This window comes from Mobula birostris, chromosome 22 (assembly GCF_030028105.1).
Source record: "Mobula birostris isolate sMobBir1 chromosome 22, sMobBir1.hap1, whole genome shotgun sequence".
Lineage (NCBI taxonomy): Eukaryota > Metazoa > Chordata > Chondrichthyes > Myliobatiformes > Myliobatidae > Mobula > Mobula birostris.
In genome coordinates, this window is record NC_092391.1 from 51,623,420 (window position 1) to 51,644,892 (window position 21,473).

Consider the following 21,473-nt stretch of genomic DNA (forward strand, 5'->3'; position numbering starts at 1 on the left):
GCCTGGCGAACTCCATGCATCGTGGTCAGAAATTTTGCCCTCATTAACTCATAAATAGGATAGAAGTCTACATGTCTGGTTATAGAATTGTTCACAGAAAACCATGCTTCTAGGATTTCTCTTGCGTGCTGTTTCCTTGCGCAATGATGTCCAATCGAATTTGAGCCTCTCTCAATCTTCATGGGTAGAGACTAAGGAGAGCTGGTCATGCCGCTTTACAGCCGGTTGATGTTCATGGATCCTTGCAGATAGTTTTCTCCTAGTTAGTCTGATCTAATATTCGCTGCAGTCCCTGCATTGGATTTTGTAGACCATATTGGTCTTGTCCAAAAGTTTTTATTTAGGGCTTATTCTCATTGGATTCTCACTGGAATACAGGAGGCTGAAGAGTGAGTGAGTTCAAGTTTATAAAATTATGAAGGGATGAGAAGGAAAGAAGAATCCTTTGCATAGGGTAAGGGGGTATTGAGAGGGGTAAAATTTAAGGAGATCTGAGGGATAAGCTTTTCCCACACAGAGCGTGGTGAATATCTGGAATGAGCTGCCAGAGTCGCCTTGGATCAAGAAGACAGCGGTAAGAGGCTAAGGATTTCCAGCAAGAAGACATTTTATTTTTCGGAGTAGGAGAGAGGCCAGACTGCGCAGGCGCGTGACGTCAGCCAGTTGAGCGTGAACAGTTTAAAAAGAGGAAGAAAGTCGCAGACTTTTTCTCTTCGGATCAAGAAGACAGCGGTAAGAGGCTAAGGATTTCCAGCAAGAAGACATTTGATTTCTCGGAGTAGGAGAGAGGCCAGACTGCACAGGCGCGTGACGTCAGCCAGTTGAGCACGAACAGTTTAAAAAGAAAACCACCATATCCAGCGGGCAGCGTTGGAGCAGGCTGCGGAGTGAGAGAGTGCAGAGTGAAAGGGCTTTGGCTCAACGGGCTTCGGCGGAGACAGGAAGAGGCTTCCTGCGACCATTGAGTCTCATAGTAACGGAGTAAGTTACAGTTTTTTGGTATTTAGTACAAACAGTAGCACTAGAGGTATGCATCTAGGATTAGTGTTGTGCTTGGAGTGCCAGATGTGGGGACCCTGGGAGACTCCCAGCCTCCCCAAGGATTACATCTGCACCGGGTGCACTGAGATGAGGCTCCTGAAGGACTGTGTTAAGGAGCTGGAGATGGAAATTGATGACCTTCGGCTAATTATGGAAAGTGAGGAGGTGATAGACACTACCCATAGAGAGGTAGTGGATAGCACCCCTGTGACAGTCCCCCTCAGAAATCGATATATCGTTTTGGATACTGTTGAAGAGGCAGACCTGACAGAGGAGGATCACAGTGAACGGGACTCTGGCACTCTGCCCAGTGCCAAAATCAAGAGAGCAAGAAGAAATGCGGTAGTTATAGGGGATTCCATCGTAAGGGGGACGGACAAGAGATTCTGCGAGCCGGACAAGGATACCCAGATGGTGTGTTGCCTCCCTGGTGCCCAGGTACGGGATGTCTCAGATCGAGTTCAGAGTATTCTGAGGAGAGAGGGTGAGCAGCCGGAAGTCTTGGTACATGTTGGTACCAATGACATAGACAGAAAAAGAGAGGAGGTCCTGAAGAAAGATTACTGGGAGCTAGGAAGAAAATTGAAAAGCCGGACCTCCAGAGTAATAATATCGGGATTGCTGCCTGAGCTGCACACTAACTATGGTAAGAATAGCAGAATTAAGCAGATGAACGTGTGGCTAAGTAACTGGTGCAGGGGGCAGGGCTTCAAATTCTTGAATCATTGGGATCTATTTTGGGGAAGGTATGACTTATACAAAAAAAGATGGATTACACCTGAACTCAAAAGCTACTAATATCCTGGCGGGATTGTTTAATATAGCTGTTAGAGAGGGTTTAAACTAAGTTGGCAAGGGGAAGGAAACCGAGGTGTTAGGGTCGAGGAAGAGGAAAATAGAAATAAGTCAAAAATACTGTGCAGCAAAGATGGCAAGAAGGACAGGCCGGAGAATATACAGGATAATTTGCTACAAAATAGAAATATAGCAAAATCAGCAACAGATAATGATCTAAATGTACTGTACTTAAATGCGCGCAGCATTAGAAATAAAGTGGATGACCTTGCTGCACAGCTGCAGGTTAAAAGATATGACATTGTGACCATCACCGAGTCATGGCTAAATGATGGATGTGATTGGGAGCTGAATATCCAAGGATACACAGTGTATCGGAAAGATAGGAAGGTAGGTAAAGGGGGTGGCGTGGCCCTGATGGTAAGTAATGATATCAAATCAATAGAAAGAAGGGACATAGGATCAGAAGAGGTAGAATCCCTATGGGTAGAATTAAGAAATGGCAAGGGTAAAAAGACACTCATAGCAGTTATATACAGGCCTCCAAACAGCAGCCAGGATGTGGACTACAAGTTGCAGCTGGAAATAGAAAAAGTGTGTCAGAAGGAAAATGTCAAGATAATTATGGGGGATTTTAATATGAAAGTGGATTGGGAAAGTCAGGAAGGTAATGGATCTCAGGAGAGGGAGTTTGTAGAATGCCTACAGGATGGCTTTTTGGAGCAGCTTGTCCATAAGCCCACCAGGGGACTGACTGTTTTGGATTGGGTGCTGTGTAATGAACCCGAGGCGATTAGGGAGCTGGAGGTAAAGGAACCCCTTGGATGTAGTGATTGAGTTCAGTTTCAAATTTGAAAAGGAGAAGCTGGTATCAGGTGTATCGATATTTCAGTGGAACAGGGGAAATTACAGTGGTATGAGAGAGGAACTGGCCCAAGTCGATTGGAAAAGTAAGCTAGATGGAGGGATGGTAGAGTGGAATTGGATACAATTCCTACAAGAAATAAGGAAAATGCAGGAAAAATATATTCCAAGAAAAAAGAAAATCATGAATGGAAAAATGGCACAAATGTGACTAACGAGAGAGGTTAAGACAAAAATAAAAGCAAAAGAAACGGCGTACAAGGAAGCAAAAATTAGTGGGGAAAATGAGGACTGGAAGACTTTTAAAAACTTACAGAAGGAAACTAAGAAAGTCATTAGGAAAGAAAAGATGAATTATGAAAGGAAGTTGGCGATTAACATAAAAAAGGATACTAAGAGTTTTTTTAAATATATGAAGAGTAAAAGAGTGACAAGGGTAGATACGGGACCCATTGAAAATGATGCTGGAGAAATTATGATGGATAACAAAGAGATGGCGGAGGAACTGAATGAGTATTTTGCATCAGTCTTCACAGTGGAAGACATGAGGAATATACCTGAAAGCCAGAGGTATCAGAATAGAATTAGGTACAGTCAAGATTACTAGAGAGAAAGTGCTTGGGAAGCTAAGTGGACTAAGAATAGATAAGTCTCCCGGTCCGGATGAGGTGCACCCAAGGGTTCTGAAGGAGGTGGCTTTGGAGATTGTGGAAGCATTGGAAATGATCTTCCAGGAATCAATAGACTCTGGCATGGTTCCGGAGGACTGGAAGGTCGCAAATGTAGTTCCGCTATTTAAGAAAGGAAGGAGGCAGCAAAAAGAAAATTACAGACCTATTAGTCTGACATCGGTAGTTGGAAAGATATTGGAGTCAATCCTCAGGGACCAGGTTATGAAATACCTCGAGATGCATGACAAGATAGGCCGAAGCCAGCATGGTTTCATGAAGGGAAGATTCTGTCTCACCAACCTATTGGAATTTTTTGAGGTAACCTCGAATAATATTGACAAGGGAGAGGCTGTGGATGTTGTGTATTTGGATTTTCAAAAGGCCTTCAATAAGGTGCCGCATATGAGGCTGCTTAACAAGATGAGAGCCCATGGAATTATAGGAAAGATATTGGAATGGGTGGAGCATTGGCTGATAGGCAGAAAGCAAAGGGTGGGAATAAAGGGATCCTATTCTGATGGGTTACTGGTTACTAGTGGTGTTCCGCAGGGGTCGGTGTTGGGGCTGTTTCTTTTTACGATGTATGTCGATGATTTGGATTATGGATTAAATGGTTTTGTGGCTAAATTTGTGGATGCACCAAGATAGGTGGAGGAGCAGGAAATGTTGAAGAAACGGAAAGGTTGCAGAGAGACTTAGTTAGTTTAGGAGAGTGGGCAAAGAAATGGCAGGTGAGATACAACGTTGACAAATGTACGGTTGTACATTTCGGAAGAAGAAATAATCGGGCAGATTATTATTTAGATGGGGAGAAAATTCAAAAATCGGAAATGCAAAGGGACTTGGGGGTCCTCGTGCAGGATACCCTAAAGGTTAACCACCAAGTTGGATCAGCAGTAAGGAAAGCAAATGCTATGTTGGCATTCATTTCAAGAGGAATAGTGTGTAAGAGTAAGGAGGTGTTGATGAGGCTCTATGGGGCATTAGTGAGACCTCATTTGGAATACTGCGTGCAGTTTTGGGCCCCCTATCTTAGAAAGGATGTACTGATGTTGGAGAGAGGTCAGAGAAGATTTAAGAGGATGATTCCTGGAATGCAGGGGCTAACATATGAGGAGCGTCTGTCGGCTCTTGGACTGTATTCATTAGAGTATAGAAGAATGAGAGGGGATCTCATAGAAACATTTCGAATGTTGAAAGGGTTGGACAGAGTAGATGTGGAAAGGTTGTTTCCCTTGGTGGGTGGGTCCAGGACAAGAGGCCATAGTCTTAGAATTAGAGGGTACCCAGTTAAAACAGAGATGAGGAGAAATTTTTTTAGCCGGAGGGTCGTGGATTTATGGAATTCTTTGCCACATACACCTGTGGAGGCCCGATCATTGAGGGTGTTTAAGGAGGAGATTGACAGGTATCTAATTAGTCAGGGTATCAAGGGATATGGGGAAAAAGCCAGAAATTGGAATTAGATGGGTGAGTAGTTTAGCTCATGGGGGAGCTGCGGAGCAGACTCGATGGGCCAAATGGCCTACTTCTGCTCCTTTGTCTTGTGATCTTGTGAAAAGGTGGAGGGAGATACATTTACAACATTTAAAAGGTATTTGTACAGCTACTTAGATAGGAAAGCATGGATGAATACAGGCCTAATGTGAGTAATTAGGATTAGAGCAGGTAGGCATCACAGTAGGCATGGGGGATGAGGGCAGGAAGGCCTGCTTCTGTGTTAGAAACATAGAAAACCTACAGCACAATACAGGCCCTTTGGCCCACAATGCTGTGCTGAACATTTACTTACTTTAGAAATTACCTAGGATTACCCATAGCCTTCTATTTTTCTAAGCTCCATGTACCTATCCAGGAGTCTCTTAAAGGACCCTATCGTATCCGCCTGTACCACAATCACTGGCAGCCCATTCCACACACTCACCACTCTCTGCATAAAAAACTTACCCCTGACATCTCCTCTGTACCTACTTCCAAGCACCTTAAAACTGTGCCCTCTCATGCTAGCCATTTCAGCCCTGGGAAAAAGCCTCTGACTATCCACATGATCAATGCCTCTCATCATCTTATACACCTCTATCAGGTCACCTCTCATCCTCCGTCGCTCCAAGGAGAAAAGGCCAAGTTCACTCAACCTATTCTCATTAGGGATGCTCCCCAAACCAGGCAACATCCTTGTAAATCTCCTCTGCACCCTTTCTATAGTTTCCACATCCTTCCTGTAGTGAGGTGACAGAACTGAGCACAGTACTCCAAGTGGTCTGACCAGGGTCCTATATAGCTATAACATTATCTCTCGGCTCTTAAACTCAATCCCACGACTGATGAAGGTCAATACATTGTATGCCTTCTTAACCACAGAGTCAAACTGCGCAGCAGCTTTAAGTGTCCTATGGACTCGGACCCCAAGATCCCTCTGATCCTCCACACTGCCAAGAGTCTTACCATTAATACTATATTCTGCCATCATATTTGACCTGCCAAAATGAACCACCTCACACTTATCTGGGTTGAACTCCATCTGCTACTTCTCAGCCCAGTTTTGCATCCTATCAATGTCCCGCTGTAACCTCTGACAGCCCTCCACACTATCAAATGCCTTGCTGAAATCCATATACACTACATCTACTGCTCTACCTTCATCAACGGTTTTAGTCACATCCTCAAAACATTCAATCAGGCTCATAAGACACGACCTGCCTTTGACAAAGCCATGCTGACTATTCCTAATTGTATTGTGCCTCTCCAAACGTTCATAAATCCTGCCCTTCCAGATCTTTTCCATCAACTTACCAACCGCTGAAGTAAGACTCACTGGTCTATAATTTGCTGGGCTATCTCTAGTCCCTTTCTTGAATAAGGGAACAACATCTGCAACCTTTCAATCCTCCAGAACCTCCCCCGTCCCCATTGATGATGCAAAGATCATTGCCAGAAGCTCAGTAATCTTCTCCCTCGCCTCCCACAGTAGCCTGGGGTACATCTCATCTGGTCCAACTTGATGCTTTCCAAAAGCTCCAGCACATCCTCTTTCTTAATGTCTATATGCTCAAGCTTTTCAATCCACTGTAAGTCATCCCTACAATAATTTACAAGGACAAATGTGTAAAAAAGACCCGCAGGATCATTGGGGTCCCAAGCCATCCCAACCACAATCTATTCCAGCTGCTACCATCCAGGAAGCGGTTACGCAACATAAAAGCCAGGACCAACAGGCTCCAGGACAGCTTCTTCCACCAGGCCATCAGACTGACTTGAGTGTACTCTATATTACACTAAGTGTTTTATTTATTATAACTTACTATGATTGCACATTGCACATTTAGATGGAGATGTAACGTAAAGATTTTTACTCCTCATGTATGTGAAGGATGTAAGAAATAAAGTCAATTCAATTCAATCGCCAAGATCCTTTTCCATAGTGAATACTGAAGTAAAGTATTCATTAAGTACCTCTGCTATCTCCTCCGGTTCCATACACACTTTTCCACTGTCACACTTGATTGGTCCTATTCTCTTACGTCTTATCCTCTTGCTCTTCACATACTTGTAGAATGCCTTGGGGTTTTCCTTAATCCTGTCCGCCAAGGCCTTCTCATGGCCCCTTCTGGCTCTCCTAATTTCATTCTTAAGCTCCTTCCTGCTAACCTTATAATCTTCTAGATCTTGATCATTACCTAGCTTTTTGAATCTTTCGTAAGCTTTTCTTTTCTTCTTGACTAGATTTTCAACAGCCTTTGTACAGCACAGTTCCTGTACCCTACCATCCTTTCCCTGTCTCATTGGAACATACCTATGCAGAACTCCACGCAAATATCCCCTCAACATTTGCCATATTTCTTCCCTACATTTCCCTGAGAACATCTGTTCCCAATTTATGCTTCCAAGTTCCTGCCTGATAGCCTCATATTTCCCCTTACTCCAATTAAACACTTTCCTAACTTGTCCATTCCTATCCCTCTCCAGTGCTATGGTAAAGGAGATAGAATTGTGATCACCATCTCCAAAATGCTCTCCCACTATAAAAGCTGACCCCTGACCAGGTTCATTTCCCAATACCAGATCAAGTACAGCCTCTCCTCTTGTAGGCTTACCTACATATTGTGTTGTACATTTTTATAATTCAATGGTTTGTTTCTGGAATGAGAGACTACCATCATAGAAATAAATCAAAGAAGTTTGGACTTTGAATTATAAAAATGTACAACACAAAGTCCAAATCTCTTTGATTTATTCCTGTGAAGGTAGTCTCTCACTGCAGAAACAAGCCATTGAATTATAAAAATGTACAACACAATGGTTTGTTTCTGGAATGAGAGACTACCATCACAGGAATAAATCAGAGGTTTGGACTTTATTCCCCAGAGTGTAGGAGAATCAAGGGAGATTGATACAGGCATACAAAATTGTGAGGGACAGAGTGGGAATAAAGGGGGCCTATTCTGGCTAGCAGTAGGTGCCTATTAGTGTTCTACAGGGGTTGGTATTGGGACCGTTTCTTCTCACATTATTGATGGCTTTGTGGCCAGGTTTGCAGATGATATAACGACAGGTGAAAGAGCAGGTAGTGTTTCAGAATCAGCATGCCTGCATAAGGACTTAGACAGTTTATGAGAATGAGCAAAGAAGTGGCAGATGGAATATACTGTAGGGAAGTGTATGGTCATGCACTTTGGTAGAAGGAATAAAGGTGTAGACTATTTTCTAAACGGGGAGAAAATTGGAAAATCAGAGGTACAAAGGGACTTGGGAGTCCTTGTGCTGGTTTCCCTAAAGGTTAACTTGCAGGTCAAGTCTGCGGTGAGGAAGGCAAATGCAATATTAGCATTCATTTTGAGAGGACTAGAATATAAAACTAAGGATTTAATGCTGAGGCTTTATAAGACATTGGTTAGACTGCACTTGTGAGAATTGTGAGCAGTTTTGGGCCTCTTATTTAAGAAAGGATGTGCTGGCGTTGGAGAGGGTCCAGAGGAGATTCATGAGGATAATTCTGGGAATGAAAGGGTTAATGTATGCGGAGTATTTGAGGGCTCTGTGCCTGTACTTGCCGGAATTTTAAATTAAGGTTATGAACTGATTTCAATAGTTTTTATCACCAATGAACAAACTAATCCATGACTGTCTACTCTTTAATCCTTGATAAACAATGGTACAGTACATCATTAGCCATCCTCTGGCACACTCGTGTCACCAGCGAATATTGGACAGTGATGGTCCACCCATTAACAGTCTGAGATTCTATTCATCCAGCTTAGTTCACAGTTCCAAGAAAATTTATGGTTGAAGTATGTATATGTTACCTAATACTACCCTGAGATTCACTTTCCCTCTCTTCAAAGATGCTTCAGCCCAACAATGTTTATTCTATCTAATATTTCAGCTATGTTCATATCATTGGCAAGAGTAAAATCAATCTGTTTCTGATCTACATGCCTAAACAGACCAATTTGGATCTATTTTTCACAAGTTTTATCATGCTGGGGATATTAAAGATCTATAAATGATTTTAAACTATTTTGCAAAGGGAATAAATTACTATGAAGTCTAATGATTATTTAAAATGGTTCTGTAGGCAAATATCATCCACCTCTCATGCAACAATTTGTCAGCAGTTGCTGCACACCTGGAAGAGAGCTTTAGCAGCCTCATAATCCTGCAGATCTTCATATATACGAGGCTCCCCTTCGTGCATAAATGTCCGGTAGTCTCCAAACAGAATCGGGTTCCTGGTGGCTTGCTCTAATACATTCGGGAAATGGTCTTCTACTAATTGGTTGATATTTCCTTCAACCTGAAAATATGGAAATGAAAAAATATCTTGAAGGATAGAGCACAACACAAACAAAATGGGGTTTCACAATTTCCTTGTTAACTCCTAATAAATTATTTGTTTAAATAGATGGATATATTTTGAAGATGTAAACTAAAGATGACCTATGAAACATGCTGGGCAGAATGTGGGAAAACATGGGAATTAAAAACTGCAGGAAGTTTTAGGTATTGAAAATGGTGACACTAGTTCACTGATCTTTATACTAACCAGCATTTTGTCCACTTCATTAATGAGTCTGTCATGAAACACTCGAAGACATTCATTCCTCCAGAGCCTGACCATCTGTCCAACTGTTTGAAACCTTGGTAAACATTGGAAAAAGAAAAGCACTTTGTGAATATGGGAGTTGGGAAACAATTGTTCATATTTACACAAAGGTTTGTAGAAATCTGAGACTTGCACTTTTAAAAGTATAGTCGAATGACCAAAACCAATAGATTATGTAAAGTGAAGGATATAAATTGGGCTAATGATGATACAGTCAAGCCCTAATTTAGATTGAATGGATTCCCCTTTTCCAACAATGCTAATTCTACAGTGATTCTATCCAACACTACATTCAAATTACACCCTTATACAGCCACATTCTGATGGAACCTTGTAGATAGGCATCATGAGTGAGTCAGTAAGGCCTGTTCCTGTGCAATACAGCTCTGCAATTCCATGTGACTGCATTAGGATTTTATCCCTCAACATCTTACCTATTTCAGTACTTTTCCAAATGACTCTCAAACATTGTGAGGGCATCTGCATTTACCAGCTCCTTTGGCAATTCATTCCAGAGTGATCCTCCACAGACACCCCACCCTCATTCCTTGAGATAAGGCCAAGTATAGACCCCCTCTAGTATGGCTCCCAACATACTGCTTCAAAACACCTGTTTACAAGTCCCTTGCAGCAAGGCAATGCCATCATTACTGAGGAAGCACAAGTGATGCTAAGCATTGCTGCTGGACTATGAATAGATGCTGAACTGGTTAATTCCAGCAGGACAAGTCAAATAGTGACGAGCAAAAACAAGGGAAAGAAAAACTGTCTGTTTTGATACAAGATGAATACTAGCAGTCTATTGCATTAATTAATGTACCAGCCGAGGGGCTGCACATTTATGAGAGATATTCCAGTTCAGGAACATGAACCAGCGTCATCAGGTTACATTATGTTGGCTCCCATGGGCTGGCCACATCACTTGCATACACAAGATGGCACTCCCAAAACATGTGTGATATTCCAAGCTCTGTGATTCAGGATATCATCAAGTGGACAGAATTAAGGATTCTGAAAGCCTTATTGAAAAAGTGTGGCAGCTTCCTGATCTGTGAGAGACCCTAGTCAAAATGGAGAATGAATATTTGTCAGATACTGAGAAGCTCTAGTCCATGCCAGGGGAAGCCAGATCTCCAATCAAGTTGTAATTGTCTCAGTCATTCACACCCCACAATGCTAGCCCTCCTGTTTTCACCACATACAAGCCCAATGTGGCTTGTTGCTTGCGGTATTTCACTGTTATAAATGTCAGTCTCATAAGAGTCATTTTTTCTCCACTATAAGTTCTTAGTTGGATATCTGAAGGCTTCAGTTCAGTATTGATGAAATGCCATTCAAACTCATTTTGTGGAATGACTGAAGGAGCTGAGCCAGTGTCCTATTCCATTTTAATTAATTTGTGATTCACTTCTGGTGTAAGCCATTTTGCTTGTCTCTTGTAAGTTTTCACATAGTAAATCTCAAGATTACGTAATGCTGTGTCACTCTCACCATTATCAGATTTTTCATCAACAGCATGCCGTTTTGTGTTCTTTTTAAAACTGCAACTTGACTTTTTATCTTTTTCTCTACCCTGTGCAGTCCATTCATTTTTGTCTGCCCAACACATGCTTTGTATGTGTCCTACTTTGTTGCATTTTCTGCAAGTTTCGCCTTTAAACCTGCATTGGTCTGGTGTATGTGAGCCCTGTCAATGGTAACATGATTTGTTCAGCCAGGCCGGTCTCTGTTTAGATGTTGCAATTTTGTTCACGCTCACTTCCATTCCTGAATGCAACTCAATTGCACCTCTGTCTGCTGCTTCCATTGACACAGAGATTTCAACTGCTCTTTTAAATGTGAGTTGCGCTTCAGTTAAGGATCCATTTTTGAATGCTTTCTTGTAAGGTTCCACAAATTGAATGATCTCTCAGTGTATCAATAAGCCCATCAATGACCTGTAATGCTCTGACAATTTCTTCAATTCAGCCATGGGTTGTTGAAATGGGTTCCCCTTCCTTTTGATTCCGCTTATGAAACCTATAGCATTCTGCTATCAACAATAGTTTCGGTTCCAAAGGTTCCTGCATTGCTTTCACACCATTAGCAAAGTTCATTTGTCTGGTTTGATTGGAGCAGTTAAACGTCTAAGCAAACTGCTTGCTTTTCCATCTATTACACTCAGTAAAACTGGCACTCGCTTTTCATTGGCTATTCCATTTGCTTCAAAATACTACTCAATTTGTTCAGTATACATACCCATTATCTATTGCGCAATTGAACGTGTCCGTCTTTCCAATGCAGCCAGCCATTTCTGCTTTTTAAAAATTTATTATTATAACACGGTACTCACTGTTTATGAACCCATGGATTTTATCCGTTTTCTGCCTTTTTTTTAAACTCGGATGTCTCTCTCCTCTTGCAAAGAAAAAAAAGCACTGTGCTTTTTTTAAACTCAAGCGTATCGCTGCACTTCAACAGGTAGGTAGTCATCTTGGGTTCATTTTAAAACTTATTCCTTGCTACTATTATGCTTTGGAACTCCAGAAACTAATCAAAAGGTAAACACTAGGAGCCCAAGGATAAACTTATGTACTTCACTTTCATTTTTAGTAGGGTGTGATGGCATAATAACACACGTCAATCATGTACTTTGAGATATAGCCCATAATTAATTATGTAAACAAGAAATGCTTAATCAAACAATATATTTACAATATTAATCAAATATTATTTTAATATTAAATACACAACACTTTTACCTTTACCATAAGCTCCCTAATCAAACATGGAACAATATCTCCCTTTTGATAAGCCTTTTCTATTTCCTCTTGTAATTTGTAGCCCACATCCTGACCACTGTTTGGAGGCCTGTATCCAACTCCCTTCAGGGGCTTTTTACCTTTGCAATTTCTTAAACCTACTCACGAGGATTCTTCATCTTCCAATCCCATGTCACCTCTCTCCAAGGATTTGATTTCAGTTTTACCAACAGAGCCACCCTACCACCTCTGTCTATCTGCCAATCCTTTCGAAACAATGCTAATCCTTGGATGTTAAGCTCCCAATTATGATCTTCTTTTAGCTATGACCCACAGATGTTTCACTTAGGCTTTCAGATGCCCGGAGGATGTGAGACATGCTACAGAAATGTTAGCATCCACGATTCACGAGCCAATCAGAGACACGTCTATAACCTTCAATGACTCTCACCTTTCAGGAGTAGCAAGGACCAGTCCACTGAACACCCTGGACAAGTCTCGCAGATTGAAGATGTAGTGAAACTTTGAAGGAGTTGGAGGCAGGTCCTGTACAATCTTGCTGTAGAGTTGTAGAGTAGCAGAGGTCACTTTAACACAGATTCCTTGTACTTCTTCAGTGAAAGGCTGAGCAACAATCAGTAATGGGATTAGTCACACGTCACTGTACTGCCTATTCCTTCGTCTCTTCCTACCATTACACCCCTCCCTCTTTCCCATCATCAACGCTCTCCACCTTTGTGATTAAATCAGGGAGTCCCCAGTTCAGGTCATATCGGCCGTGTTCCATTCACCTTGTTATCCTCATCACGCAGGACTAATTCCAGTTCAAGCTTCAACCTTTAGAGGGAAAAAGTTCCAAAATTCCACCTTGATTTGGTGGACCTTCTGGCTGTTGTCACTCTCAACTGGAACAGCTCTAATTCTAACACCTTACCCTGATTGAACCTGCCCCTCCACTAATCACAAGGGTCTCTATCAACACCCCAGACCAAGGATCCATTACATTTTCCCCATACCAGTAGGGTTTCCAGCGAGCATGCCTGGAATTACATCAGTTTGAGTGAATTGTGCATACTGTGTTAGCCAGCATGCTAACACAGTACAGTTCACCCAATGGCATTAACTCTTTATAAATGCATTCATTTCTTTCCCCTCTCTTTCAGTGTCTGATTCAACTGCAAATCGTCTACAAGAATGGACTCCGCTTTCTGCTTTCTGAAGGGATCAGTCCTTACATGCCTTCCTTGTCCATTCGTCCCTCCCCACTGATATTCCTCCTGCAACTTATCCTTTGCAAGCAGAACAAATGCTACACCTGCCCCTACACGTCCTCCCACACTACCATTCAGGGCCCCAAACAGTCCTTCCAGGTGAGATGAGACTTCACCTGTGAGTCTGTTGGTGTCACTATTGCGTCTGGTGCTCCCGGTGTGGCCTCTTGTATATCAGTGAGACCCAACGTAGATTGGGAGACTGCTTTGCCAAGCACCTACGCTCCATTCGCAAGAAGCAGTATTTCCCAGTGGCCACCCATTTTAACTCCACTTCCCATTCCGATATGCCAATCCATGGCTTCCTCTACTGTCACGATGAGAAGCTACACTCAGGTTGGAGGAACAACACCTTATATCCTGTCTGGGTGGCCTGATGGCATAAATATCGATTTCTCGAACTTCTAGTAATGCCCCCTTCCCCCCGCCTTCACCATTCTCTCACCTTATCTCCTTGCCTGCCCATCGCCTTCCTCAAGTGCTCCTCCCCCATTCTCTTCCATGGCCTTCTGTCCTCTCCTATCAGACTCCCCCTTCTCCATCCCTGTATCTCTTTCGCCAATCAACCTCCCAGCTCTTTACATCATCCCTCCCACTCCCTGTTTCACCTATTACCTTGTGTTTCTCTCTCCCTTCCCCCCACCTTTCAAATCTACTCCTCATCTTTTCTCCAGTCCTGCCAAAGGGGCTCGGCCCTAAACGTCCACTGTACTTTTTTTCCATATATGCTGCCTGGCCTGTTAAGTTCCTCCAGCATTTTGTGTGTGTTGCAAATCTTCCACTATAGTTTCTCATTTATTTTGTAACAGGCTCTTCAGCCCAATTTCCCCATGCCAACAATGTCTATCTGAGCTAGTCCCATTTCTGTTGCCCTGGTTACACTTCAGTTCACACTTCAGAGCCATTGAAAACAAGATAGTTTGAACAAAAGACTGCAGAATCAAACATGATTAACAGGGCAAATACTCGACAATACTTAAATCAGATTTCCTTCTGTCTTGGTCACAGGAGTAATTTGTGCATCTGTCACTGTCTCGCTTGATCTTAAGTAATAAATACAAAACGTTCAAGCTGTCTGTTCTTCGGATGTCACGTGAAGCAACAGAGATCTATTACCAAACTTTAATTCCAGCAACAACCCTTTTTTAATTAAGCAGCAATCCGGATGAAAGGATTAGTGAAAAGTTACCCTATAGATTAAGTACAAGAATTGGTTTCTTTACCATCGTGTGTCCCTTCAGAATGGAAGAGTATATCGAAAATAATGATTCCTCTGATGGAAATATTACGTTGAACACACAGAAGAGCGAGATAAATCTGGGATCCACTTCATTACGTCCGCCTCCAGCTTTTCCCATTGCAGCAATAAAGCCCAGGTCCTTCAGGATTTTATAATTCAACTCCTTACCACGATCATACATGCCACCTTTCTCCAGAAGGAGTTTCAGCAGAGCGATGGGTTGCTGTGTACCATACTCATCCACCTAGTTTTCAACAATCAACAAAGGCAAGTCAACTTTGCAACAACAGAGATTTTTTTCAGAAGGGAAATTCTTTAACCAAACATGGGCCTCTATAAAAATGCGTTTATTTTTGTAACCATGGAGGTCTCACCAGATGCAAAAGGGATAACTTTAGTCTTCCACTGCTAGGAAGTAGGCAGAAAGAAATGGGTGACCACGATGCACAGGAAAGTGGACAGTGCAGGAATCCTGTGACTGTTCATCTCCCTCCCAACTCCACCCCAACAACTATACCATCTTTGACACTGCTTGCTGAGATGTTTTCTCAGGAAAATGAAGCAAGTACCACGAGTGTGGCACTATGGGTGGTTTTGCTATACAAGAGAGGACTGAAAGAGTATAGAGCTACAGCTGAAGGGGGACCTTTTCTATGGAGAACAGACAAAGGTTTCTAGGGTCAAGGATATCTAGTGGATGCAGAGCAGAAAGGACAGAGTGAAAAATTCCTTATGATAGAAAGTGATACCAACATAGATAGAAAAACTGATGAAATCCTGGAGGACAAATTCAATGATTTAAGAATAAATTAAAAAGCAGGATCTCCAAAGTCTCAGGATAACTTCCAGAGCTAATGAGTGCCACAACAGGAAAAAGTAAATCAATTGTATGGCTGAAGTAGTGTGCAGAGGGGAGGGATCTGGATTGTGACTTGGAACCGGTTCTGGGGAAGGTGAAATCTGCACAGTTTGCACCCAGTGAGAGTGCTGGCCTGTGATGTTGGTGTGGGTTTAATCTAGAATGGCTGGGGAATAGGAATCTGAGCATGTAGCCAGAGGGGATGAAAAGAAAGAAGAATAAGTGAAATGCAAAAGCAGACTACAGGGAAATCAAGAGGCAAACTGGGCCACAATACAAAGAAAAGATGATTAAAAATGACAATGAGGTAAACGTACAGATCTTAGTGCAGGAAGCATTTGCAATAAGGTGGATGAACAAACAGCAAAATGGAGATGCAGGTCACTGCAGAGACATGTTGGAAGGAGGTCAAAGCTGGGAACTTAGATATTAACAAGTAAGATCAAATGAGGTAACAAAACTATGACAAATAGAATATAATACAGCTTTTTATGAAGTTATTCACTTTGGAAGGAAGACAGAAAAATATTATTTAAATGTAGAATTATTTTGAGAAAGTACAAAAGGAATATGGGGTCTTTGTGCAGAAAACAGAAAGCTGGTGCTAACAGGAACGTTGGCTCTTATTTCAAGGGGAAATCAAGGATTTAACTAATAAAGTCTCACTGCACAGGGCATTAGTGGGATCACATCTAACGTGTTTAAAATAAAGAAATATCATTGAGTGTAGTTCAGAGACAGATATAGAGGGATTGTCCTTTGAGAAAGGTTAAACAGACTGAGATTCAACTCACTGGAGTTTAGAAGAACAAGAGGGAATCTTATTGAAGCAGAAGGTTCTGAGGGTAAATATTGAGAGGATATCTCCTTTTCTGAGAGGGTACAGAACAAGAGGGTATGACCACAGTATCAGGGCACACTCATTTAAAACTGGGATAAAGAAGACCTTCTCCTCTCAGTTGGTTGAGACGTTTTAGAAGTGTGGGCATGTGGGCACAGACTCTACATTTACTTTTAAGCTACAATCCATCTGAATGGTGGAGCAAACATTACTACTGTTACAGCCACTTCTGATCTTTTGGGAAGCAGGGGACCGATTCAGAGGCTGAGATATTCCAGCACAGAGAAGAGAGGTTCTCAAACTGTGGTGATAATCTTATTTCCCTGTCAAAAACAAACAAGTTTGCTATTCAATGATTCTAGTTTGGCAGTCAATCAAGTTTCCCAGACATTATCTCTTCCCATCAGGCAGAAATTACTTATGCCTGAAAGTACGTACCACCTCCCCCAAGGACAGCTTCTACCCCACTATTAACAGGCTCTTGAACGGACCTCTTGTACAATAAGATAGACTCTTGGACTCACAATCTACCTCATGATGGTATTACACGTTATTGTTTACCTGCACAGCACTTTCTCAATAGCTTTTACTCTTTATTAGAGGATGTTTCCAATGGTGGGGTGGGGTGGGGGGGGGTGCAATCTAGGAACAGAGAATACAGCCTCATAACAGGGGAAGGTCTTTCCAGAACAAGATGAGGAGGAATTTCTTTAGCTAGAGAGTTGTAAATCCGTGGAATTCATTGCCACTGGCAGCTGTGGAAGGCAAGTGATTGGGTATATTTAAGGCAGAGGTTGATAGATTCTTGATTAATCAGGGCATGAAAGGATGCAAGGAGAAGGCAGGGGACTGGGGTGGGAGGGAAAATGGATCAGCCATGATGAAATGCCAGAAGTACTCAATGGGTTGAATGGCCTAATTCTGCTCCTATATCTTATGGTCATAATTCTACATTGTTATTATTTTATCTTATTCTATCTCAATGCACTGTGTAACGATTTGATTTGTACAAACAGTATGCAAGACAGGCTTTTCACTATATCTCGGTATATATGATAATAATAAACCAATAAACTATTCTGGTGAATATCACAAGTACCTTCTTCACATCAGCTGCTTTCAATACACCTTATGTAACTAATGGCAGTTCATGCAGCCAAAGGTGAAATAATGTGGCTATTTGCTGAATATCCTCTGCATTTATCATTTTCCCACTATTCGACTGACAGGTTGATTTCCTATTGTCATTGGTGCAGCAGAGTGAAGAGTGGTCCAGTATAGTGACTGGAGCTTAAACATTCTTTCTAACCCGAACCCTTTTGTATTAGTATCCCATCAAAAATATACAATATAAAGGTTCCTCCTACCCTTGGCATGTTCATATCATCAATGAAGACCAAGAGACTCTTTCCCACAGGTGGCCCATAGGTAACTTTGGTGCGTTTCTCTACATTGGCTTCCAGGTTTCTTTGTACATTCATTGACGTGGTCCGAGAGGAAAAGTTGATAGTCAACAGCAGCTGAGAGATCAAACAAACATACTCAGATTTAAAACTGCAACAGAAGCCACATCAACCTGCTCTTCCATTCAATAATATCATGTTTGTTCCAAAATTTTCTCATAACACATTCATGTCATTTCTCATACACTTTGAATTCCCAGGTGAAAATGTAATTTCTCTTACACTTATTCAAGGAGACAGGCTCCACAGATTTCCGGGAGAAGGAATTCCAAACATTCACAAACCTCTGAGAGAAGAAACTTCCTCACCTGAGTGTTAAATGGAACCTCCTACAGTGAGACAGTCTGCTCTGGTCCTAGGGACCCTGACAGTCAGACACTCCTACAGTGAGACAGTCTGCTTTGGTCCTAGGGACCCTGACAGTGAGACACTCCTATAGTGAGACAGTGTGCTCTGGTCCTAGGGACACTGACAGTGAGACGCTCCTACAGTGAGACGGTCTGCTCTGGTCCTAGGGACACTGACAGTGAGACGCTCCTACAGTGAGACGGTCTGCTCTGGTCCTAGGGACCCTGACAGTGAGACGCTCCTACAGTGAGACAGTGTGCTCTGGTCCTAGGGACCCTGACAGTGAGACACTCCTACAGTGAGACAGTGTGCTCTGGTCCTAGGGACCCTGACAGTGAGACACTGAAGATCCTCAGTGTACCTTCAGTTTGCAATGTTTGTATTCCCACTCTCTGACTCCTCCTATTGTACCCCACAGTGACCTCGGGTTCAGCTTGTCTGATATATTTCTTCGTCCTACCCATAACCAAACCCCGTCACTTTTTCCCAGCATGTCTTTTTCTCTCCTAGTTCTGACAATATGAATTGTTATTCTGTTTCTTTCTTCCAGATGCTGCCTCACCTGCTGAGTTTTTTCAGCATTTTCTGGTGTTACCATTGCTGAACTAACAGCCAGCATTCCTCTGGCTCTCAGTTGAATGGTACATCTGTGTGCTGCCTTAATGCACAGGGATCCCTAAATCACTTTATGATGCAGCTTTCTGCTATCTCCATTTATCACTCTTCCCTCCAAAGTGAACAGCTTCATAGATTTGCCACTTTCTTTCCCATTCACTAAACCTATCCCTATTTCTCTATAAACCATATATATCCTCCTCACCATTTGCCTTACTTGTCCCACCTTCATTTTTTGCATCATCCACAAACTTGGCTACAACGCAGTGACTTTCTTCCTCCACGTTATTAAAACAGCTGGGTGTCAGCACCAATCCCTGTGGAGTCGCACAGGTTCCAATTTGCCAATCTGTAAATGGACCCCTCGCCCCAACTTGCTGTTTCCAGCTAATTAACTGGCCCTGTATCTTGTCTAGCAAAGTAACATTATGATGAATATTTTGAAAATCAAAATATCTTACATCTTGTAAATGTTAGCAGACCTAAATATTTTGTCCTCTGTTCTCCAGTTGGTCCCATAATAAGAGACCTGGGAAGTTCTCCTGAAAACTTCCATGGACATTTGAATTGCTACTGTGTCCAATTTAATTAACACAGTCTACATGAAGATTAAAGTAAATCATTATTATGGTGCTACTGTAACCAACACCATTGTTTACTGTTAGGGACCTGTACACTACTCCCATCCGTTATCTCTTGCTTCTTGCAAATTGCTTAACAGCACCCAATGCCATCATCTAACGCTACCCAACACCATCGTTTAACACCACCTACCATCATCTAACCAACACCATCGTTTACCACCCAATACCATCTAACTAACACTATCGTTTAACACCTCCCAATTCTATCTAACTGATGCCATCGTTTAACGCTACCCAACATCATATAGCTAACACCATCGTTTGCCACCCAATACCATCTAACCAATGCCATCGTTTAATATCACCCAACGTCATCTAACCAGTGCTACCATTTACCACCCAACACATTGTTTAACACCTCCCAACACTAGCTATCTGCTGCCGTCGTTTAACACTGCCCATCATCCATCCAACACCATCTAACCAACACTATCATTTAATACCTCCCAGCACTACTTAGCCTCTGCCATCATCTAACACCACCCAACACCATCTAAACAATACCATTGTTTACCACACAACACCACCTAACCAATGCCATCATTTAACATCACCCAATGCCATTGTTTATTGTTTCAGACCTGTACACTACTCCCTTCACTGACTGTTATCCCTTGCTCCTTGCTAATTGTTTAACAGCACCTAATGGCATCTCAGCCCTCACAACTGTACTCATTCCATCACTTAAAATGCTCTGAGATAACTCTGCTACACTTTCCTGTCAGTCGTTCCTAAAACTCAAACATCTTTGAATATTAAGCTCTCAGCCTTGATCCTTCTGTTACTGTAATGGCTTTTAAACCATACAGATCAATGATAATTAAACTTGAACTTGATACAGATCTATGTCTAATACTTAATTGATTTTGTTTCAGATACATTTAGATACAGACCTTTTAATTTTGTTTTCTTACCACTTTCCGATATACTACTTCCCCCTGTTGGATAGGCTGTAGCTCAACTCCTCACCACGTATTCTGTTTTTGCTTTCAATTTATGTATTTTCTTCCACCCTTGATTTCCTCTCCTGTAACTCTTGGTCAGGGACCATATACTTTCCATACTAACTTAAACTCACCCTAACACCACAAACAAATACTTCACATGGATATCAGCCCTGTCCTTGACTCATGTAACAGCCTAGCATTTTCTCTGGAACAAGTCCCAAAGCCTCAGGAATTTAGATCCCATCTTCTGACACCACTTCTTTAGCCTTATTTTATCCCACTCTCTATTTCTGCTGTCATTGGCATGTGGCCCTGGGTAATTCTGAGATTATTACTCTCTCTTTGCTATAGATAATAATATCATACAGGGAAATTGATGAATTAAGGAAGTGAGCCGAGCGGCAAATGGATTCTAATGCAAGTAAATGGGATGTGATCCATTTTGGAAAGTCAAGCATACTGTAGATGGTAGGAAACTACAGAGTGTACTGGAACAAAGGGATCTAGGAGAATAAGTGTATAGTTCATTAAAAGTGTCATCATAGGTGAAAAAGGCCATCAGTCTGGGCATAGGAGTTAGGTCACTATATTACAGTTGTATATGACATTGGTGAGGTCACACCTAGAGTGCTGTTTGTTTGGTTACTCTTTTATATGAAAGACATCACTATGCTGGAAAGTGTGCAAAGAAGATTTACAAAAATGTTGAGGGCCTGTGTTCTAGGGAGAAGTTGGGTAAACTATGACTTTTTTCCATGGAGCACAGGAGACTGTGAGGTAATCATCGTTAGGGTGAATGCACTATCTTTCTCTCACGGAAACAGAATCAAACTCTAGCGGTATATGTTTAAGATGAGGGGGAAAAAATTTAAAAGGGATCAATGAATGAGCCACCAGTACATTAACAGCACTTAAGATACTGGGACAGCTATGCAGATTGTAAAGGTTTAGAGCGATATGGGCCAAATACAGGGCAAATGAATCTAGCACAGGTGGACATCTTGGTCAAGATGGACAGAAGGGCATGTTT

The 21,473-nt window shown here is 42.0% G+C and overlaps 1 protein-coding gene across 2 annotated transcripts in view; it reads right to left on the reverse strand.

Moving 5' to 3' along the window:
* dnah10 (dynein axonemal heavy chain 10) overlaps positions 1–21,473 on the reverse strand; it is a 283,837-nt gene that overhangs the window by 80,652 nt on the left and 181,712 nt on the right. For both annotated transcript variants that reach the window (XM_072240729.1, XM_072240730.1), the window contains 5 exons: positions 17,794–17,946; positions 14,710–14,970; positions 12,667–12,839; positions 9,415–9,508; positions 8,998–9,165 (listed from right to left, as the gene is read on the reverse strand). In XM_072240729.1, the coding sequence (XP_072096830.1) occupies positions 8,998–9,165; positions 9,415–9,508; positions 12,667–12,839; positions 14,710–14,970; positions 17,794–17,946 (849 nt within the window). The remainder of the gene's footprint in view (positions 1–8,997; positions 9,166–9,414; positions 9,509–12,666; positions 12,840–14,709; positions 14,971–17,793; positions 17,947–21,473) is intronic.